Source organism: Drosophila ficusphila, unplaced genomic scaffold (assembly GCF_018152265.1).
Source record: "Drosophila ficusphila isolate 14025-0441.05 unplaced genomic scaffold, ASM1815226v1 contig_198, whole genome shotgun sequence".
Lineage (NCBI taxonomy): Eukaryota > Metazoa > Arthropoda > Insecta > Diptera > Drosophilidae > Drosophila > Drosophila ficusphila.
In genome coordinates, this window is record NW_025064092.1 from 8,072,223 (window position 1) to 8,095,187 (window position 22,965).

At 43.7% G+C, this 22,965-nt stretch overlaps 5 protein-coding genes across 20 annotated transcripts in view; 1 reads left to right on the forward strand and 4 right to left on the reverse strand.

Moving 5' to 3' along the window:
* Nucleotides 1–7,038, reverse strand: part of LOC108095295 (small conductance calcium-activated potassium channel protein) — a 59,040-nt gene extending 52,002 nt beyond the window's left edge. For 14 of the 15 annotated variants that reach the window (XR_001771642.1, XM_017196350.1, XM_017196349.1 and 11 more), the window contains exons 1-2: nt 6,870–7,038; nt 5,635–6,147 (exon numbers count right to left, since the gene is read on the reverse strand). The gene's annotated coding sequence lies outside the window, so the exon portion shown is untranslated. The remainder of the gene's footprint in view (nt 1–5,634; nt 6,148–6,869) is intronic. The other variant, XM_017196337.2, reaches the window with a different exon arrangement.
* Nucleotides 7,039–11,664: 4,626 nt separating this feature from the next.
* Nucleotides 11,665–13,535, reverse strand: LOC108095388 (calcineurin subunit B type 1). 2 transcript variants are annotated; one of them, XM_017196467.2, is made up of 3 exons: nt 13,444–13,535; nt 13,159–13,222; nt 11,665–12,778 (listed from the first exon to the last, which is right to left on the reverse strand). In XM_017196467.2, exon 3 carries the CDS (start codon nt 12,741–12,743, stop codon nt 12,231–12,233), a length of 513 nt encoding a protein of 170 aa, XP_017051956.1. In that variant the 5' UTR covers nt 12,744–12,778; nt 13,159–13,222; nt 13,444–13,535; the 3' UTR covers nt 11,665–12,230. The 2 variants fall into 2 exon arrangements, with proteins under 2 accessions (XP_017051956.1, XP_017051957.1); XM_017196468.2 differs by lacking the exon at nt 13,444–13,535 and having other exon boundaries at nt 13,159–13,403.
* A 409-nt stretch (nt 13,536–13,944) lies between these two features.
* LOC108095384 (DNA repair protein XRCC1) lies at nt 13,945–16,515 on the reverse strand. The gene is given in 6 exon segments (XM_017196463.2): nt 13,945–14,232; nt 14,298–14,647; nt 14,713–14,801; nt 14,859–15,277; nt 15,280–16,168; nt 16,226–16,515. Coding segments are annotated over 6 exon segments (1,908 nt in total). The 5' UTR covers nt 16,277–16,515; the 3' UTR covers nt 13,945–14,122.
* A 338-nt stretch (nt 16,516–16,853) lies between these two features.
* Nucleotides 16,854–19,883, forward strand: LOC108095343 (protein DENND6B). Its single transcript, XM_017196424.2, has 2 exons — nt 16,854–18,292; nt 18,364–19,883. Exons 1-2 carry the CDS (start codon nt 17,189–17,191, stop codon nt 19,153–19,155), a joined length of 1,896 nt encoding a protein of 631 aa, XP_017051913.1. The 5' UTR covers nt 16,854–17,188; the 3' UTR covers nt 19,156–19,883.
* A 65-nt stretch (nt 19,884–19,948) lies between these two features.
* LOC108095342 (DNA replication licensing factor Mcm3) lies at nt 19,949–22,820 on the reverse strand. The gene is made up of 3 exons (XM_017196423.2): nt 21,302–22,820; nt 21,004–21,237; nt 19,949–20,939 (listed from the first exon to the last, which is right to left on the reverse strand). Exons 1-3 carry the CDS (start codon nt 22,658–22,660, stop codon nt 20,070–20,072), a joined length of 2,463 nt encoding a protein of 820 aa, XP_017051912.1. The 5' UTR covers nt 22,661–22,820; the 3' UTR covers nt 19,949–20,069.
* Nucleotides 22,821–22,965: the final 145 nt, after the last annotated feature.

A 22,965-nucleotide genomic window follows, 5' to 3' on the forward strand; every position in this document is an offset into this window, starting at 1 on the left:
GGACTTCAGCTCAATATCTTGGCCATCTCGTGTGTGTAAAACAATTACACATGCCTGAACATTTTTAATGGCCAAATGCGGGCGGGCGGTCCGAGGCCCGAGGTCTGGGGGGCGGTACGCACTATGCTGAGTCATAAACGATTCTACCATTTTCCACATTTTCCTTTCTAATTGAGTGCGTATATACTTAGCATATGCACGGCAACAGCCCTGGGGAAATTGTTAAGGTAGCGCAGACAAGACGGACGGAACTATAATATTTTTATTGGCTAGATTTTTTTAAGTAACATTAGTTTAATGAATGAACTAATACTTCACGGTTTTCAATTCTAAGAGTTTGAGCTATGTAATTTCCCCGCTTTTAATCAATACTGTAGTTAAATGACCATATTCTGAAATCTCAATGTAAAATCACATTTACTTTCCACTTCCATTTTCCGTTCTACAAAACTGCGAAATAAAGTGAATTATCAAACCAAAGTGCTCAATTGTTTTGCCAGCCATTTAAGCGATATACGCTGAACGTGTGGACACATGACAAAGGTTAATTTGCACTGCTATTATCCTGTCCGCAACTGTATGCCTTTGTGTACATGCTTATATAGACACATTAACATTGTTGGGGCAACAACAAAAACGCTGCTTTCCATTGCGCCAAGTCGAAGCTGTTAATACCCTAAGCCATCCCCTCGTCAGCCCCTCGTTGAGCTGCCAGGCTTTTGAAAAGGGTATTAGCCACGGGGAAAATCTGGGGGAAAATCGGGGAAAGCCGCCCCAGTTGGATAGACAGACGGGGAAATTGAATAAGCGAAGCGTTGGCAATATGGATATTCGGGTTCATTGCTTTGACATTGATGAGACAGGACAAGGCTAGACACACACAGCGGGCAAGGTTATGGAAAGTTGGGTAGTGGGTGGTGGCTGGTGGGTGGTGACTGGTGGTTGGTGCGGTTAACAAACACACTAAAACCCACAAAACACTCGTGGAAATCATTCACACACTAACACACACACACACACACACATACACGGACAGACGGACAGGGGGACCGCTGATGGACTTATGTAAATTAACTATGCAAACTGTATAAATATTTGATCAATTTCCATGTCTCCTCGCTTATTGTAAGCCGCAGAAATAAATGTATTTTTAAGTAGATGCAACCGCAACCCATACAAGCAGATATATATATTAAGTACTATAAAAGCACACAATAAAAAAATGTAAAACAAAGCTTGATTAAAACTTATTGATATATAAGAAGCTTTTTTAAATAAAAGCATTTAATGCGAATGTATATATTTAGATGCAGACATATAAGGATTGTCCTGTGTTTTTTATATAAGCTGGAAATTTTTCTTTTTATAATTTGTAATTTTTCAGCAACTTCAAAATATAATTATCAAATTTTAATGCTCTGATATTTTTTGAGGAGTAATTACATTTAAAATAATTTGTAAGGGGGTTTTTTCACAGCTGATATTATATTATTTTGAAACGCAGGCTTAAATCAAGAATTTAATATTTAAAGCGGTTTGTTGGCCAGTGTATAAGCAAAATCAATCAACAGTAAATGGACGCGTCAAAAATCAGCAAATGTGAAATACTCACCCGCAGTCCACCTCCACCCGCAAACATCCCGCCCAATCGAGGTGAAAGGTTATGCGGGTCCTCTGGGCTCCTCTCCGCTGCCACTCCCCCTTTTGGCCAACGCCCCCAGGACCCAAAAGTAAATGAAGCGAATAAAAAAAGAGAAACGCAAAAGCGAAAAAGGAAACGGCCGCAGGCAATCGATGAATTCATTTTTGGTATTCACCGAAATTGTTCAAACAATTATCGATATGAATAAAAGACGCAAACGTTCTCCGGCGATTTTTATGAATAGCAATCTTGAACGGGCATTGAATTTTCGGTTGGGATTTGTTAGAGAGTCCCCAAAAAGTAGCCCTCCAAACAAAGTTCTCGATATTCATGAGTTCGAGTGCTGAAGTGAAAGAGACTGAAGTAGACTCAAGTGGTTTTTGCTGAATTAATTATCGATAACGAGATAACGATGTGTTCTTTTTTTCTACTGTCCTTTTCCATTTTATCAATGTACAACCAAAATTAATGCCAATATTTATGGATGTTTTGTCGATAAATTTTCCGAAAACCGGAAAAACCAATTTATTACAACTATCAGTTATTGCGGCAGGAAACTGTCGAATAAAAATCTAATTTGCGTTTGTCGCTGGCATTTATTGACGGCGCTAAGTCAATGAATAGCTAAGAAAAGTAGGTCTTGCCAAGAAAGAAATCTATTGAAGTTATTAATTTTAAAATAGCACAATATCACTAATCAAAGGAACCTCAATTCTAAAGAAAAATTGCCCATAAAAGCGTGCCGCATACCAATAATTGACTTTCTGAATCCCTTGGAAAAGGTCAAGTACCTCATGAAAAACCAAAGAAAAATATGAAAATATAGAGCTTATTGAATGCGAAAAAAAAAATTAAGAAATCAGAGATGATGACTCGTCGGCTATGATCACAGACATACCATATATACACATTAGGACGCCTCGCTGACGTCGAGTGAGTGAATCGTAATGAGTTTTGAAATGTACACCAGACCGCTCCGTGTCATTACGAAGCGGAGTGGAAAAGGGGGCCTCCACATCCCACATCCCACCGCCATTAGCATTCATTCAGCAGTCGGCGAAGGGAGGGTGATATATACATTCACCTCTGCAGTCCCACATCCGACAAGAATATCAAGAATATTGGACGGGATGGGTCGGTTAATTGGAGCGCATGATTGATTACAGTTTCCATTAATTACGCTCACTTTGCTCGCTTTTCTGGTCATTAACCATTCGACAGGGGACTTTGGGGAGAAGCTATCAGCGAAACCGGCTGGGTGACGACTTTTAAAATTCAAAAGATTAACGATATAAATCAAGGTTCGATTTCCCTTGGGGGCCGGGGAAAGGAGGAATGCAATTTTCCATTAGCTAAACAAGAGACTACTTAAGATTCCCAGGGGGACAGATATGGGAGTTCCTGTGTAGAGACATTTCTGGGAACTGAGAAGAGGGAACAGGGATTGGCATCGGGATCTCGGGTCTATTTATGGCGAATTCCTACATCGCAGACATATTTCACATTCAACACGATCGCTCCCAAAAACACACAAGTGCATTAAGATATATCTGGGATCGTATCGTATAGAAAACGAAAACGAAAGCGAAAGCGGCGACATCCAGACGAAAAGAGTTGCAAAAAGAAAAATTTAAAACAAAAAAAAACAATAAGCAAATGCAAAACCAAACAAAAACGAAATTTCTGGGGAAAATGTGTAAAAATGTTTGTGTTTTCTTTGCAAAAAGTTTATTTGATGTATTTTTGGATAATAGGTTGGGAAATAAACACAATTGACATTCTATTTACAATAGTAGCAGACCTACGGTATATGTATTGTACACGGGGTTTATGATCTTTGTTATTTACAATAAAAATAAGGAATGTTTAGTTGGGGTTTTCGTGTGTATTGCTTAGCGATGGGTAATTAACAATGATTTCGATGCGAGGAACTTTTCGTTTTAGTGCCTTTCTAGACAATAAATCAGCTATTAACAAATTGGCTTAGGGTAGGGCGAGGGAAAATTTTCTTAGAACAAAGTATTCGGGGCTTATTTTTTAGGAAAAAGTGTATTCTTTACAGGAATTAATTTAGCTATGTTTTATTAGGTTAGACAATTTTTGTTCATTTAAAACGGGGCACTATTTTTATGTCAGTTATTATATACATCTTACATTAATTTAATGATTTTTTATGTTGTATTAAAATCTCTTGCGTTCTCTTTAATGTTACTTTAAAGGTTAGATAAATCCGATTGCTTTACAAACTAAAAGAGCTATTAAATGATTTTTATTCCCTTCCTAAAATGCTTTTACAATACCCCAAACTAAGCTTGCATTCAATTACTGACCCAATTCCAGTAATTGTCCCATTCACTATGCTTTCAATTTCCGTTTTAAAAGTTCAGCATAAAGTTCAGTTTAAAGTTCGAACCCCCCGAATGGTCTTAAAGTTGCGGCAGTATACTCAATAATTTATTTTTAGTTATGTTTTTGGGTTCGACCACAAACCCAATTTGGCTCTTCATGAATTTTCCATGTGCGTCAAAGGGGGGTGGGAGAGCGGGAAAAGCGAGCTAAAAAGCGACGGAGATGGAGATGGAGATGGAGATGGGGTCATTGTTTCAGTGGGTTGGCAATCTCATATTTCGCTTTTCGAGGACTTATCCTTATGCATTTGCATGACCGCAAGCCAGCCAGCGTTACATACTGTTCGTTCTGCACCGCCAAACGTGTCATCGTTGGTGTGGAGCGCCTTTTCTTCGGCAGCGGAGGTCCTGCCGGCTTCCTTGGGGTCCTTTCTTTGATTGCACAGCACTCGAAAGCTCCCGTTCTTGTTCGGCTGCGGTTTTGCGGCTTGCGGCTTGCGGTTACTCAGCCAACTTGGCCTAATCTGCATATACTGCACGGAGAGCAAAAATGTCAAGTATTCCGCACTTGAATCCCGTTTCTGCCATTCCGAAAAACTTATTAGACAGTTGCCATGAACGCTCTTGTGGGGTTGAAGTGGTCCGAAAATCTATTTGGGCCCCTGCCGGAATGCGAAGTTGCCCTAATTTTATGAACAAAACTTTTACTGGAATTCGTCCTAGACAATTTTTGGAGTTTTCAACATAGCAACCAGAAATTTTGATTTATTTATGAGATTGCGGGCCCTTTAAAGTTAATTTTGGTTAATTTTGGTACTGTTTTCGAGTTTTAAGATTTAAAAAGTCTTTTGGTGGTTGGGAAAAGGAGCTTCACGAACTTCATGTAATTTTTGAGATTAAGTTACTTTGGATAGAAGCCATTTGATTTAATAATATAACAAGGTGTATTGCTGCTAGAGACATAGGGCTTATAATATTCAGATAAATGGTAAATAATATTATATAATATAAATATAAATTTCATAAAAGCAAGCGGAGTACTTTTCTTTTCTTATCAACTCGACTCAACTCAACTTTTTGAAAACTTTATTCTTAAATGCAGAACTCGTTAATTTCCTAATTAGTTTTGTTGGAGTTGCTTGACATGACAAATTGCATTAGCCCTGGATTCAATCTGAAAGTTATCCTAATACAACTTCAGTGTTTCATATAAGCTCTAAACTTTTAATGAACTTTAAAACTTCTTGAACTTTTTATTCCTTTGTTTTTCCCCTTTGAGAATGCCTTAAGTTTGTAAATATTCTATGTTTTAGCAGGACTTTTCTTCCAGTGCGTGTGTGTGTGTGAGTGTGTGTGGATAAGTGGCCAACTGCAGCTGTAAGTTGAGGAATGTGCACGCATAACTCATTTAGCACTCCCTTTCTTGATCCTTCCTGCTCCGGTTTTTCGCTCCTGGCCTGCCCTTTTGTCCTCTTCTGCCGCGGCCTGCACTTTGGTTACAGTTATTGTCGTTCGTGTTGGTATGCCAAGTTTTTCAGAGTGTGTGTGTGGGTGTGAAAATTCAGACTTTTTGTGTGTTATATTGTGTGTGTTAGTAAGTATGCTATCTTTGTTGTTTTTCGTAGTATTAGTAATGGTACCCACTTTGATATTTTGCGACGCCTTCCAGCAATTTTCGTTGCTTTCGTTGTTGTTGTTGTTCCTATGGTTGTTCTTCTTGTTGTTGTAGTGGCTCCTTTACTTAATAGCTGGTCCCGCTGGTGTTGTTGTTGTTGCTGTTGTTGTTGTTGTTCGTGTGATAAAATCGGCAATATTTGGCACGCGCGTGTCACTGTGCTGGTATACAACGCAAATGCAGCTGCTGTTCGTCCATATTGCCATTTATGCACATGCATGTGTCCCTGCGTGTGTGTGTGTGCCTGTTGTGTGTAAACGCGCGCGACAAAGACGGAAATTCGGTGGACTTATGTATTGGGAAATTGCAACTGTTGTTGTTGTTGTTGCTGCTGCTGCTGCTGTTGTTGTCGCCGTAGAATTCGCGTTTGCTGTCGAATTTGTTGTTGCTGCATTTTCTTTGGCATTTCCATTGGCCACATTGGGCACCTTTTACTTGCACTTGTTTCTTTTTTTCTTAAATTTGTTTTAACTATATATTAACTATAGAATAACAAGAAAAAAATATATATATTGTTTATATATAGATGGCAAGGGGGCTTGCATCTATATATGTTTTTGTATATGTGTACGACACCCACGACGACGACGAACGAAGAGCATTCAACTCCGCAGCTTGTCGAATTTTAGCTATTTTACGGTTTTTTTTTATGCATCTGTGCCTGTCTATTCTGGTCCTGCTTTTTTTGGCCGAGGGGAGTTGCAAACTTTGCCAGTTCCAACTACTGATTTATTGAATACGTTTGCGAAACTTCAAAACATTGCCCTTTGCAACGATTTATTTCTGAGATTAAGCCGCTGATTTGCGATCCTGCTCTCTGTGGCTGTCTCCCTGCTCTTGATATCTTTTAACTAGGGTCTGTTTGCACGATCTGAGTTTAACCCTTTTTATTTTATTTGAACAATATTTTTTAATTTAATTAAATTTTAAATACATAACTTATTTAAAATTCAGATGAAAACTTAGGTCGTGCAAAGAGGCTAACGCCGACCTAACTGACATTTTTTAATCGAAACTCCTGTTACTCCCTTAAATTTTTGAAGATCTAACTGTCTGCCTTTTGATCACTGTTTTTGGAGCCCTAAGCTCTGCTACTGTCTCTTTTTGGCTCACTCTGTCTTTGCGATCTAAGCTGCGCTCACTGTCTCTCTCTTTTGCTGACTTTTGTTGTCCTAGCACCTTTTTTATTTTTTGATTTTTCCACCTTACTGCATATGTGTGTAGGTGTGTGTGTGTGAGTGTTAAAGTTTTTCTTTTATTCTTTTTTGGAGTGCGCGACGTAGAACTCTCAACACACAGACAGACAGACACAGCATATAACGGGACGGAGGGCGTCCGTCTCGCTTTCACGTTGATGTTTCCGTTAGTGTTGTTTGTGCGATACTGACTCAATTTGTTGCTCGGCACCGTGTATATAGTGTTCGTCGGCATTCCCGTTGCTCTGCTTCTGCTTCTGCTTCTTCTTCGGCTGTCGGTTGGTAAGTCGGTCGGTCGTTCGGTCGTTCGGTCGCTCTCTCCCTTTCTCCTCGCTTTCTCCACCCCTCTCTGGCCACCCCTCTCTGTCGCTTTTGTGGGCGGGAAGTCGTTTAGTCCGCCCAGCGGCGGCAGCAGTTAACTCTAACGTTCTAAAGAGAGGGAGTGCGAAAAAGTTTGGATTGCCCGATAGGATGGGAGAACCCCTGAAGGTATGCTATTTTTAGATTTAAACTTTCAAAACATCAAGTTTAGATGCAATAAGGCAATCAATAAAAAATAACGCAATCTTACTTACGACACCTTACAATTTTAAACCATTAAACTAAATAGAATACCGTTTTGAATATTAAGTTTTGCCATTATCTGATCAAAACCAAAAAAAAGCTGGGTGTACGTGTCGTATACGTAATATTTAGGTAAACGGTTATAAGGTATGCTTTTGGCCTGAAAATATGTTATTCCTGACTTGCCATAGTTAACCCCCTTGCAGAGGACTCCCGACGACGCCCCTGGACGACACTTGCTACTTGTGTGCCCGAAAAAAACAGCATACAAGTATAAAGACACTTCGTTGAGTGCATGTAGCGCCAGGGCCACTGAATCGGGAATCGGGAGTCGCGACTCGGAATTGAAAATGGAAACAGAAACGGAGTCAGTGTTAAAATCGGAGTCGAAGTTAGAGGCCCGATTTCTACAGGAGCGGACTAACAGGAGTTTGGTAATAGTATTCCATTTGAAGCCATTAGTCAAACTTAATTGGGATTAAGATAAAGATTTTTTCTTTGAGACATACACTTAATTCAACACATTTAAGTCGGCAAATTACGAATATTAACCTAATTACAGTCGGATCAACTCAAACTGAATGGAAGATTAGAGCCCAACTGCCCATTTTCTTATGCTCTGGTTGAGCTGTAAGTATTCATTAAATTCATTAGAGTGCCTCGGCACTTGTCAGTTTTACTGCCACATTTCAGTTTACGAGAGTCTGGGAAGGCAGCTACAAAACACTTAACATTGACCTTACCACGGTTAGACCCAGGATTCAACTCGATATGCGAGTGTAATAGCTTAAAAATTATAATATATTTAAACCTTACGATCGAGACATGGATAAAAAGTAATGTTTTATTAAAACATTTGCTTGCTAAGCTAATTACGAGTGTAAAAGCATCTTGAATCATATGTGCTTATCTGAAGTGAAGGAATAATAAACTTAACATTAGGAAATTTTAAAGTTTTATTAACATATTTACTGAAATCTGGCTTACTTTTTGAAGATCGAAGTTAGTATCCTACATATGCATGAAAAAGCGTTTTTGTTCTACCATGACAAAGCTTAAAAATGTATTATCTGTTTATGTATTCCTATGTATATAGGCATATCTTTTTGGGTTCCCTTGGGAACCTGGAATCGCTGCCGCTAATTCGAAGGGTTAGTGGGTCAGGTTCAGGTCCGTCCCTGGTTGTTGGTGCTCGTGTTTTCCGTTTTCCCGTTTTCCGTTTTCGACTCCGCGCTCTGGCTCTCGAACTCGGGGACTCGGAGACTCGGATTCGGATTCGGATTCGGATTCCGATTCGGGTTCGGAATCGGGGTCTCCAGAGTTCCGTTGCGTCACCGGCGTTTGTTTGCTGCCACCTTTAATGGTGGATTGCTGGATTGGTGGCTTGGTGGCTCGGAGGTTCAGTGGGTTGGTGGGTTGGTGGGTCGGTGGTTCAGTGGGTCGTTGGTGGGTCAAAGGGCGTGCAAGAGGGGGCGGTGCACTGTTGCGGCAGCCGCGTGGTATGGTGAATTTATGGTTCTGTGGGCGGGAACAGATGGAAGGGCGAACGGCGAACGGCAAACAGTAAACGGCGAATGGCGGCGGGCAGAGAAAGAGGAAAGAACGCTCCTGGCGCTCGACGCTTGGCGCTAACGGTGGTTGTTGATGCCTTGTTTTTGTAATTCCCATTCACATTGTATGTCCCCCCATTCTCTCGCATTCACTTCTATTTTTTTGCCGCTTTTTGTTTTGTATGCGTTTTCGGTTACAGCTCGAAACTGGCACGAGTCAACTTTTATCGCACAATACACACACATGCCACTCAGCCGCACTCACACACACGCACAGCTGGGGTCGGAATTATAGAAATGGCTAATTAAATAAATGAGCCAGCCAATAAGCACAGAGTAATGCAAAATATAATTACACGAATGTTGTGCTATGCAGTAAATAATAGTGGGCACTTAAAAAATAGGTGTGTTTTTAATTCGATTTGAAAGTGGCAAAAAAGGTAAGTGTGTGTTAAAGAAAATACATTTTGTGAAGACAAATATTTCTTTTATTTCATTTCCGCATTTGTTCTAAATCTTTAAATAGAAAATCATTCTTACTGGGTCTATGACAACCTGTAAATACGTCTAACATTTTGACCGCAACTGTCAATGGAAGGCACACACATGGACATTGATTTGGCATTTGTTTTTGCAGGGCTGCTTTTGACTTAATGCCGCGATTATTATTGCAAAAACACAACAGCCGAACAAAAAAAAACAAAAAAACAAAAACAAAAAGAGAAACAACGCGGAAACAAGCAACATAAACTAAAAAGCTTTTATTTTTCCCCAGGTGGGTGTGGGTATCGAAAAACTAATGCCAGAGCCAATGGGCTCTGTGTTGAGCCCAGAGATTCCAGGTGGCAAACGAAAATAAGGAATAAAAGCTGACAATTTCGTTTTGAGGTTATGCGATATCCCTTGCCTGTCCAAACTTCATTACACATAAACAGGCACGTTTATATAGAAATGTACATGTTTAGAGGGCATATTGATTTGTGTTTGGGGGAACCAGTTATTTACCCATTGCCCGCCAGCCCATTAAAATTTGGGGAAACTCTTTTTACATCATTTATAAAAGGCCTTTTGACTAAATAGTTGGCTCCGGAACAAAGTCATTCGAGCGAAATAAGTTTGAGACCACCTTGCAAGCTGAACCCACAAAAAATGCTTCCAAAAATAAACGAAGCGTTTTCGGGGTTTTGGGGCGACCGAAAGAATCAATAATAGCAAGATATATCCTTTGGGTTTCGGGGCTTAATTATACCAGAAGACATCAAAAACGTATTAGGGATTGCGCAAAATCAACTTAGAAATTGAATTATAACTGGCATGATAATTTCGATATAAAATAGCATATTATTATCTTAACTTGGTAATCTTTTTGCCTAGCCCGGAATAAATATCACCTGTCCGGAACCCATCGAAGATACAAATTGTATCGGTCCCATCGATTAATATAAGTCCGGGTTCGCCTTAAAAAAAATAAATGAAAAAAATGATAGACGCCCGAAAAGCCCGATTATTGGGGCCTGACGCAGTTACGTACCATCCGAAAATTGGAGCACATTAATCAAACCAATTAATACCAAAGGAAAAAGGTCAGTCGTGGGAGCGAAATTAAGGGACCTCGACTTAAGAGGGGACTGCGGGGGTTACCCTCGGCATTAACCCTACTAATTTTCAAAATGGAAATGCCTTTATTTGGAAGTCGGCGATGGCGGGAGGAGCGGGTCCCAGGCAAAAATGATTAACGAACCAGCTTGCGACAGACAGCATATAATAATTTATTGATACCAGGCACACTCACACTCTCACACACACACACACTCACGCATTCCCGCACACAAAGGACCTTCGCAGGACCTCCCAAGCTCAGGAGCTCAGTGGCCCAGTAGGTGACTCCGTGGTCAAGGCTCTGTTGCCGTACAAGTTCTCCACGGACCCAACAGCTAGTTGGCTGGCTTCCTGTGGCCACTTGGAAAAAAATTTCTTGACTTTGAAAATCAAAGCCAAAAAAACCAGTTAAACAAAGTTTGCCGCACTATCAATGAAAAACTGATTTGAAAATAAATACCTTCCCTAATGATGATTCACAAATTATTGTTTAATATATGTTTTGTGCAATGAGGCGTATACGTAACACTTTTTAACAACAACACATTTTATTATTGGCTAATAATGATACTTTTACCACATAAACTTTGAAAATTTAAACAAAAAAGTTGCCTCTTAATAAAATATTTAAAATGCTCATTGATTTCAAAATACGAAATAAGGGAACAACCCAAAGGAGGTTTTTTCAAAGGGACCTTTAGTGACATACCATAGGTAAAGATATAGGTAGATATAGAAAAGAACTCATGGATTTTTGAGGGTGTATCAACACCTCACATGAGGTTACACACACACACGAGCAGTTGGAAAATCGGTGACCTACAAAACATTTAATCGTTGCCAACGGCCAAAAGTTTTCGGTTGCGCCTTCGGCTGGAGGTTGGCTTTTTATGTTCTGGTGAGGGTTTTTGTTTTTTTTTTGTGGTTATTTCGGAATTTCGGGAGCTTTGGGAGACGAACAGAGAGACACGCACGTGCTTGCCTTGTCCAAGGACTCGCGGACCGAAGGACTTGAGGACATTTGCCCGCCGGTTAAAGAACCCAGTCCACTTTCACCCACTTCCAACCAAACAAAAAAAAGACATTCAGGCAGGTAGGTAAATGCGTTTTGGGGGTTTTTAGTTTAGCTTTTCGATAAACAGTGTTTAATTGTAGTCGTAGTTTTTGGTTTTTTTTTTACATATCTTATACACAACATTTAGTCAAGAGATGGACTTAATTGTTAGGCTTGAATTGAACGTAGAGTTAGGATATAGTACAAACTAGTTTAGGATGATGCGAGCAATCCTATGCCACCTATACGAGCGAAGGGATGTTCGAAAGTGATCGTATGGGAAAGTTTTTAGAAAGTATGCTTCATTGAAGAGGGATGAGTTCATAGTGGTCCGTTGCCGGTGGTTTCAAGTATGAGTATAAGACACAATTCATTGCATTCTGAGGATGAGAGATCGATCAGGTTCTTGGGTCTAAGTGTACAACATGCGATAGTTTAGTTATCAATAAATCGAATAAACTGCTTCGTTTTTGGCACGCCTCAAACGCCCTCACAGACTTACAGACAGACCATTTATTATAAAGCTGAACGAACAAGTATGAACGGGAAGGTACACACACAATCATTTTGGATTCCTACAATATATGTATACTATATGGCTCCTAAACATCGACGACCATTTTCTTGTGGATATCGGTGTTGCCCACCACCGAGCAGAACTCGTCGAACGAGATCTTGCCATCCTCGTCCTTGTCCGCAAAGCAGATGGTCTTGTCCACGATCTGCTGCAATTGTGTGTCCTTCAGATTGTTGCCGACCATCATCTTGAGCACCTGGAAGAGTTCCCCATTCGAGATATATCCATCGTTGTCCATGTCGTAAATCCGGAAGGCGAATCGAAGCTTGGACAGTTTATCGCCGCGTACGCTAAACTGCGATACACCTTGGATAAACTCCTTGAAGTCAACCTCCCCGTTGCCATCGGCATCGAAAATATCAATCACTCGCTGAACCAGCGGATTCTGCTGCAACTCAGGCAGCGACATAAACTCATCTATGCTCAGGGCCCCCGAATTGTCGAGATCCAACTTTCGGAACCGTTTGCCCAGTCTTCGGATCTCGTCCGCATCGAAATTGGAGCACATGTCCATGGGCAGGGAGGTCTCGTTACCCATGTTGGCCTTTGGTTAGTTGCTTCTCTGGTCTTAATCTGCGGGTAGGAATCATCGTAAAAGTGGTACTACTATTTTTTTCACAGAGAAAAGATATAGCCAATGGATTATCTGTTTAGATTATGCAAATCTCTTGTTAATGATTTTTTTTTTTAGTTTAGATCTTTATAATAGATTCAAAATCTTCTTTCAACAATTTAACCTTTAAACCTCATAAATAGTTAAATAGCTATTCAATAAATGTTCAAAACTTTTACAGAAATTGATTAAAATATTAAGAACTATTTTTAGTTACCAAAGGTAATTTAATGGTAAAGACTTTTAAAAAACTTTAATTTCCCTGAAGTGTAAACTACTATGGAAATTAAAAATGATTTGGTTTATATTTTTTCTCTGCGTGTACAGAACGACCGCTTACCTGTGCTTTCAATGTCCGGATGCTTTAGCGTTTAATTTCTTAATTTTCCAATAACTGACACACTCTAAAAAGAAAAGGGCGGAGTGCAAGCTATCAGCATACTTTTAATTATGGCTCAATCGTATCGATTTTCCAAATTGCCAGGGATTTTCACTTCTTCTCTTTTATTCGCTCCAACGTGGGAGTGGAAACTCAGGAACACAATGTCGTTAGGTTCTTTGAGAAAACCAGGAGGCTTTCGTAAAGCCCATTGAAAGGTTCCTAGTGGTACCCATAGATAGTTACCATAAATAAACAATGGCGTTGATTTTTTAACTACCAAAGGAAGATGCTCTCTACTTGCTCGACAGCAAATACACGACTGTCGTACAAAGAGAGAGTTTTTCACCGTTAACGGAAAACGGCAAGAAGAGAGCGCAGGAGAGCGCTGCTGTCAAATACAGACAGCTGTTGCTTTTCCACCTGTTTTGGGGGGTTGCAAACGGTTTTTACAGTTGTCAACCCCGTTTTATTTAAAATTTCAAAGCATAGTTTTTTGGGATAAATAATATTCGCGCAATTTTTACAGTATACTTATTGGCTGGCCATCCTTAAAAAATAAAAAAGTGCGTAAGAAAATTATCCTTAAGCTCATGCAAGAGATGGACTATCGGACAAAATTTAAATTTACATATTAGCATTCAATAGTTTTATTTTACTTCGATTTATTTTTTCGGCAACTTAAACAACACATCCAAAATTCTCCTTACAGAAAAATGACCAAAATTAAAATCCAAATTCGACGAATTTTTCTTGATTGTTGATTATTAATTAACAAAAATTATATGAGTTGTTCTACTGAATATGAAATATTACCAAACATTTTAGTACAAAACCCAAAAGAGGGCTTACAAGAGTCCAAGACTAACCAAAATTAATTTTAAACATAGATAGGTATACAAAAGGTATGAATAACAGTAGAAGCCTACTGCTTTTTTTTTAGCACCAGATAATCCTCTTCATCTGTGCTAGCGTCGAACTCGTCACGAGATTCAGACTTGACCGGAGTCTTAAGTTTGGTCTTCTTTTTGGTTTCTGAAGGATATATTAGAATTATGTACTTAGGAGGGGATTGGGAGTAGAGGAAATAGCTGACTAACCTTGAGTGACCCGCTCCAGTTCATCCTCTGTGTCAATGCCCGAGGAAGCATTTTGGTTTATATCCACATTCTTTTCAACTTTAATATCTGCATTATTGGTGCTCTTCACCTGGATGTCCTGAAGCATTTCCACATCCGTCTCGCTGGACTCACGACGGGAACTTGGCTTATTGGCCTCATCGCACACCTCCTCATCGCTTTCTGGCTCCCCAAGATCCTTTGTATCTATAGCATATCGTCTCCAGGGAAGATACCTCTTCAAATCATAACATTTTTCAATCCAACTGCGAGTCACAATCTTGCCCTTGCCTTTTACTTGATTGTATTTGGGAGTATTCTTGAAGGCGCATCTATTTTGGATTAAAAATTTGGAGTTAGAACAAGTCTACGTTTGCCAAAAGAATATCCAGCTTACATGAGGTGAGTACATCCCGTCTCCCAATCAGCTTTATACTTGGCACCCAGTGCGGTTGCTTTCGAGCGTAAATCTGCACGATCGGGATTCTGAAATGATTAAAATAGGTTGTACGACTTATTCTTAAAATAGCTAAATATCCTTACCTGTATGCCACTAATGACCAGCACCACTCCTTTCAGCAGCTGATTAAAGGGACGATATTGGATTGGTTTATCCGCAACCTTCTGCTTTTTGGCGCGCGTAGAATCTCCTGCGGTAGGCGATGAATGTCGCTTTTGGGTTGATTGACGTGGACTCTCCTTGGCCCCCGAAACATTTTTGTGTTTTGATTCACGGCGTTCTGCCTCCTTCCTGCCAGATTTATTCTCTTTTGAATGGGACCTTTCCTCTTTTTTTGCTGATTTGCTCTCCCTTGGTGAGGATTTTTCCTCTTTTATCTTTGATTTGTCTTCTTTGGAGGAGGATCTGTGCTCCTTGGATGACTTCTCTTCTTTCGAGAAGGATGTATCCTCTTTGCTGGTAGATTTATCCAAGGAATGCCTGCTAGACTTGTTCTTTTGCGCTCCTTCTCCTTTTCCTGCTCTAATCGCCGTCGATCCTTGTCGGCCTCTAGATGTTTACTCAGACGCTGCTTCTTGGCATTTCCCTCGTCGGCAGCCTCGTCGTCATCGTCCTCGCCAAATAGAAGGGAAGATCGATTGCGATCGAGAGGTTTTGCATCTGAAGGAGGCGGAGATTCCGAACGCAGAGAATTGGGAATTGGCGATGGTGAAGGTGAGGGTTTTGGAGACTGCAATGGCGATGCAGCCAGCCCTGAAACCTTGCCAACACTTAATCTTCTCAAGGCTGAGGCTGAGGAGCCCGCATCCCGAATGGCAGCCGCTGTGGAAACGGCTGGCGTTTGCTGATGTGTCTCCTTCTTCCAGCGCTGAAACCTGTTAACCTGGTTGTCCGTTTCCGAGTCCGGGGATTCCTCGCGTAGCTTAAAGGCCCCGAATTGCATCATTCCCTGGGGCAGCAGGGATTTGACTTTCGCAGGAGCTGGCGGAGCACCCACCACGTGAACTTTGACAAAGGAAAGGCCAAATTGGACATGTCTATTGAAAGGCTGCGTGCAGACAATCTTAAGCAGCTTCCATTTCTCCGGCAGTACACTTTCCACCAAAGCAGGACCACTAAAACAGCGAACCCGATTTTGATTGCTCGAATTTTTGCTCTCGATGGGAGTCATAAACGAACTAGATAGCAGAAGCTCCTTGAAGTCGTCCGCCTGACATCCAGTCCTACTGACCAGAACCTCTATAAAGGCGGCATGTTCGTTGCCAATGTCAATGCCGGTAATCTGCTGGGGATCCTCGAATTCCAGAATTACGTAGGCCGACTTTTCACCCGGCGCTTTGGTTCGCCACTTCTTGCCCGCATTCTCCTTCAGCAGATTCTCCGCCACATGCACCTAACGACCAGGAGCTATATATATCTGAATATCAATGTATATAGGCACAGTACTCACCGCATCTTCACTGCTCACTTCGCGTACGGATTTAAAAACCGCAATTGGCATTTCGCAATTTTATCAATGAACGCCGCTTATTTGGCGGGAAATGCCTTTGGCTTTCGTTGATTCGATTACAACCAATCTTTTCTCACAAACAGCTCCAATATTACTGATTTAGAATTACAAAAATAGAAGAACGAAATATTTAAATGGTTGTTGTGTTTACTGCAAGAAATGCAACCTAAGCTTGTTTTGTTTTGACAAAGATTTCAAAAATAAACTCTATGTTGCTGGGCGCACTTGCACATCACTAGCAGTGATGCCAGTTTAGCTAACTATCGCCAGGTTTGGAGATTTTATGAGACAAGCTAGTATTTTCGTACAGACAACATTTGAAATTGTACCATTTTTTTAAGCTTCCAAGGCACGAAACCTTTCCACTTAGAATCTGATTGATTTCGAGGTCGATTTTTTTATATTTGCTTATTTCCAGGTAAAATTTATTGCTACTCTTAAAAAAGAATATTGTAGAGATGTTTCTTGTATCTGTTCTTTTATATTTAACCCATGGTCAAGCTCCTTTTACCCAACAATTATTCCACCTAAGTGGCAACGCCTTTGGAAAGTCATAATAAATAACAACAAAAAGTGAAAGTTTTGATATGCTAAATCAAAACACAGAGATGAGTAAGTCTTCGAAGCTGTGACAAATGGTGATAACATATATAAAACTGAAGAAATAATGAGCAGCTAGAAATGATGGACAATTGCACAAAAAAAACATAGGATTGTAGAAATCGCAGTTCGGCTTGTATTGTATTGGTAACAACAAGTTAATCAATTGTAAAATCTCGTGACTGGTGATGATAACGGTCACGGTGAACAGGTAGCAGTAATCGCCCACCTCTGGTTCCCCTTGTCAATGTCGCAGGCAAAGGTTTTTGTTATTTTTTTATGTAAATATCAACAAAATATAGAATGAGCGCGGATGCAAGGATCAAGGACATGGCGCCATCGCAGGACATCAACGTTAAGGACAAGAAACGCGACGAAGACTTGGATGTGGATGTCAGCAATTCGAATGCGCAGCCAAGTACCACCGACTGGTTGAATTTCTCGCAATGGATGCACTGCTTCTGCGTGGTCACCTTCGACTTGAATCTTGGCCAGGCGCTGGAGCACGTGTATCCCCCCGAGTTCATGCCCAGCGACCAGGAGGTGAGCAACATCTGCTACATGGCCTTTCCGGACTCGAACTCCGGCTGCATGGGCGACACCAAGTTCCACATGCGATTGCGCTGCACTTCACGGCGGGAATCCTTGCCAGGATACAATGCGGAGTGCTCCCCGGCCTTGCGGCAGGATAGTTCACACTACTGGGGCTTTGTCTACTTCCGGCAGAAGCGGGATGCGAATCTGCCGCGGGGTTACTTCCAGAAGAGCTTCATAATCATTACACGGCTGCCGTTCTTCAATCTGTACTACGACATATTGTCCCAGTTGGCGCCGCGCTACTTTGAGGAGGGCACCGATGTCCTGCGGCTGGCCAGCGATCAGATCAACCGCCAGTGGCCTGGCCTGCGAGTGGGCAATCCCCTCCAGCTGCGCCTGCTCGATTGCAGCTACCAGATCTGCATTCCCCGCACCACCAGCAGTAGGAAATCCACTGCCGATGGTAACCCAAGCTCGGGCGAATCGACGCCTGCCTTGGCCGTTTGTCCGGCGGCCAAAGTGCTCGCCTCCGTCAACGAAATCGAGCTCTTCCGCTCCCTGGACTTTGTCATGGAGCAACTGTACACGCTATGGGAGCTCGTGATCACCGCCGAGCCCATTGTGGTGGTGGGCACCTCACCCGCCGACTGCTCGCACATGGTGCAGACCCTCCTGGCGCTGATTGCTCCGCTGGAGTACTGTGCCGAGGCACGACCCTACTTCACCATACACGACAGCGAGTTCCGTGAGTTCACGCAGGAGTGCACCAACAAAACCACACTTCCCGCCTGCATTTTGGGCGTGACCAATCCGTTCTTCGTCAAACTGCTCAAGGATTGGCCGCACATGCTCAGACTGGTGGACAATCAGGTGGGCATGCTATAATGCTGTAGCTACCAAGACCCTTTAAGTAAACGTATCTCCATCTCTCTCTTTTTCAGAAGAACATGCAGCAGCAACAGCAGCTGCTGATGGGCCAAAAACACGCCAGGAACATTGCATCGGCTACCTCGTTCTCCAGCTCAACGGAGTTGGCTGGCAGAGCCCTTAAGTCCGGCGCGGGACTGAATGGAAGCTCCAACAACGGTTCGGGAGATGCCTCGTCCTCGGGACTGCACAGCAGATACAAGCCGTATCTGAAAAAGGACAAGGCGCTGATAAAGAAGGTGCTGCTGGGCATGAAGACCAAACGGCCGGAGCACGTGCAGACCGCTCTGATACGACGCCATCTGCTGGAGCTAACCCAGAGCTTTATGATACCGCTCGAGCGCTACATGGGCTCGCTGATGCCGCTGCAGAAGGACATCAGTCCGTTTAAGTCGGCGCCGAATGCCAGCAGCTTCAAGCTGGACGACTTTCTGGCCACTCTGGAAGCAGCTGGACCGCAGCTCACGTCGCCGCTGAAGGGTGACTGGAAGGGCCTGTACCGACGCTTCTTCCGGTCGCCCAACTTCCGCGGATGGTACGAGGCGCGCCATCGCGAGCTGCAACTAACGCTGCAGGACCTCCAGCTGCAGGCCCTGTCCGAGGCGAATCTGGAGCACTGGGCCCACGACAAACAGGAGGTGGAGATCATCGACATGATACTCAAGCTCAAGCATAAACTGAATCTCTATGGCGACAAGGCCACGCAGCTGGAGGGCATCAATGGCACCCAGCAGCAGATACGGGCGCAAATTGAGTGCATGAAGGGCCTGCTGCCGCCGGATCTCAAGAACGTTGTGAACCTCTGATCTTTGCTGCGGCCAACTAGCTAAATCATGTCCCCTGCCAATCCCTCTCCTTTTGGCTGCTCCATATCCGCCCAAGGATTCCCGCCTGTCTGTCTGTTATCCTGTGATTGTGTGCCTGCGTGCGTTGATTGTGGCTTTTTTTTTGCAATCCTTGGGGGGAGGTGCTTTTTATCATTGTACATAAGTTTTATCCGGAGATTAGTTGCTGTATTTGTGTCTAGTTTAATTGTATCATAATCGCAAACAAACAAACAAAAAAGAAAACGGAAAGCAGAAGCCGATGCCGAAAGATGTTAGTAGAAGCCAAGTATTAAATGTATCGATGCGATGCCCACTTCATATTTTCAAATCTATTCGAAACGTTTACAACTGCAAAGATTCCCTAAAAACAATGCTCACGCCCCTTAACTGTCTCAAATATGAAAGCTATAAAATGGTTCAACCTATTCAAATAATACGAATTTGTCTAACTGAATTTTAAAATTAACTTAAGAGTTTGTATTTCAAAGATTATGATTTGGTGGTCATGCATGTGGAAAACCTTTAATGAAACCGCAACCTCGTCTCAATTCCAAAATATTATGGGATGAACTACGTGATTCAAAGCCAGTTCTTTCTACCATCATTTTGTTTCTTTTAAAAGTTGTTGTGAAACATTGTGTATCGTTTAAAATAAATAGTTTATAAATATGACTGTCAAATATAAGAAATCTATACATTACCTTAAAGATTGTTTTATACTTTAAAGGCCTCTCATTATTTGTTTTGGAGGACCAAATTGAACCAGAGTAAGTTCCAAGGAGAATTCCAAAATGTTTATTATCGTATAAATTTAAACAAAAATAAAACTTAATAAATACATGAGGGTTACAATAGTGAGCAGATGAAAAATGGTGATCTGGTGGAATGTGAGATTAGATGAGAATGACAATGTCGTCGGCCACCATGATCTGGTTGTCCTCGGTCATCCGATTGACGGCGGCCTCGACTTCGCCGCTGGTGAACGGCTCCTGGCTGCCTTGGTTGATGGCCGCGGTGATCCTGGCCAGCGGCAGGCTCTGCTCGCGTGCCTCGCGGAACAGCCGCTGCAGGCTGTTCTTGAACTCGCCCAGCCGCGACTCGCTGATGGTGGCTGGCTCCGAGGAGGCGGGCGTGTCGGCCACCGACTGCTCCTCGCTGGAGGTCACCGCTTGCGAGGAGGAGCGAGCGGGCAGCGAACGACGCGTCTCGCGGCGCGTTAAGTCGCCGGCATCTGGCTGCGGTGTCTTGATGTCCTCCTCGTCGCTGTCGCCGGCCACGGGAGCGGTGCGAGTGCGCTTGCTGCGTCGCGACGGCGATCGCTGGCTGGACGCCTCGCCGTTCTCGTTGTCCTCCTCCTCGGATCCGCTGTTCCGGCGCCGCTTGCTGCCGCGATCCTTCTCCAGCACCTTCTTGAAGTAGGCAAACTGCACCAGTTCAATGGCCGCATGGGCGTCCTCGATGGTCACCGACTTGGACATGCGTGCCCGGGCATGGGCCGTGGACAAACGGATGAGGGTCTCCAGGGTACGCGCCGTTATCGGCTGAGTGCGCGCCACGTCCGTTTCGACGGCCTCCTGCGAGCGCAGGCGGGAATACTCGTTGGCAATCGCCTCGCAAGCCTGCTCGCCCAACTTGGGCTTCATGCACTTGGCAATGTGGATGTACTTGCGCATGAACTCCACGGACAGGATCTTCTCGTGGCGCTGGCGCGACTTGCCATGCAGCAGGGCATCGTACTTCTCATACATCTCCGTGTCCTTTTTCTGCAAAAGTAAAAAGGGCCTTTTAAAATTCAATACATTTTAAAAGAAGTTGTGGGAAACGCACCTCATCAGTGCTGGAAACAAAGGACATCGAATCCGCATAGGAACTGCCCATGGAAAGTGGCTCGCCATCGGCTTCTTTGGGGTTGCGATAGCGATGCATGCGCACCACATGGTCCGAAATCATTTGATCCACGTCGCTATCAATCACATCCAGCATGACGAAGAGCAAATCGAAACGCGACAGCAGCGAATCCTGCAGCCCAATGTTCTCCATGGGCGTTTTGTATTGATCGTACTGAAATTAATTGTTCAATTTATTAAAGAGGAACCTAATAAAGGATCAGCCTGAAGACACTCACCCTTCCATAGACCGGATTGGCGGCGGCCAAAACGGAGCAGCGAGCGTTTAGAGAGGCATGGATGCCCGCCTTGGAAATGGTGACCCTGCCCTGTTCCATCACCTCGTGAATGGCCGTGCGATCGATGTCGCTCATCTTGTCGAACTCATCGATACAGACCACGCCGCGATCCGCCAGGACCATGGCGCCGGCCTCCAGACGCCGCTCGCCCGTCTCCTGGTCCGTTGTCACCGCCGCCGTGAGACCCACGCCACTGGAACCCCTGCCCGTGGTGGGAATCGCCCGAGGAGCCGTGTTCAAAACGTAGCGCAGCAGCTGCGACTTGGCCACCGAGGGATCGCCGATGAGCAGGACATTGATGTCGCCACGCAGACGCGTTCCGTTCGGCAGGACCTTCTCCACGCCGCCGAGGAGCAGGCAGAGGATGGCCTGCTTGACGTACGCGTGTCCGTGAATGGACGGTGCCAAGCTCTTGCTGAGCAGCTCAAAGATGTCGTTGTTCTTGGCCAGCTTCTTGCACAGCATTATGTCCTCGCGCGAGATGTCCAGATTGCTGTCCTTGCTCAGCAGCGATATGTTGTTGGCCAACAAGACCGTGCGGAAGGTGCCGGAGGTGTAGCCACCGCGTTTGCCCGGCAAACAGCGGTAGCTGCCCACGATCTGTACTCGATCGCCGGGCTTGCAGCGGTCCACTAAGTCATCGTCGCACACAATGTCCACGGAGCGGGGCAGCTGGCCCGCCGGCGCCTTCTCCGGCATCTCCTGAATGGTCAGCGTCTGGTGATCCTTGTAGACGGACAAGCCGTACTCGGTCTCCAGGAGGTTGCCATCCTCGTCCTTTGTGGGATACGCAGCACCCGAGGGCACCGCCTCGAAGGACGTGAGATCGGTGTACTTGCGCTCCATCACCTTGCGGGTATTGGGACAATAGTGGACGCTGCGCACGACTTTCGGACGAATCAGGGAGACCTTGGTCACAATGCCCTCCACGCAGACCATGTTGCCCAGATACATGGAGGTGAGGGAGCGCGGCGTCACATGCCGGTTGCCAAAGCAGCCCTCGAAGCCCACGAAGAGGTCCTCGTGCAGTTTGGCATAGCCAGGATCCACTGTGGAGGCGTACTCCTTGAGAGCGCGCCCAAAGGCCAACTGCTCGTCCGCCGCGCTGCTCAGCAGTCCCATGGCTCGTTGAGGGTTCTTGCGCTTCAGATCGTTGACGTTCACGATCAGGCGCTTGCTCTTCTCTGCGATCATGTCCTTTACGTGGCCCGCGTAGATGCCCTGATCCTCCTCATCGTCCAGGAAGTCCACATATTCGCGCTGAATGTCCTTGATGAACTGTTCCCCATCGTGGGCCATTGTTTCCACTTCTGTTTATAATTTGGATCGCTTTTTCTTAGCAGTTTTTGATATATAGCAGCTCCGATCCGTTCGAAAGCAAACACAAATGCAAACAAAACTCGGATCGCGAATATTGCACGCCGTATGCAAAGGATTTTTGGCGGGAATGCGAGTGCGGTGTGACCAGGCGTCGGAAATACCACTGCGTCTTTGGTGGGTACAGTCAAGATTGGCTAAGCGGAAATTATATAATTCGGGTGCTTATACTTGTTTTAAATATTTTTTGATGCAGAAAATTACGGAAGGTATTAACAAAACAACGA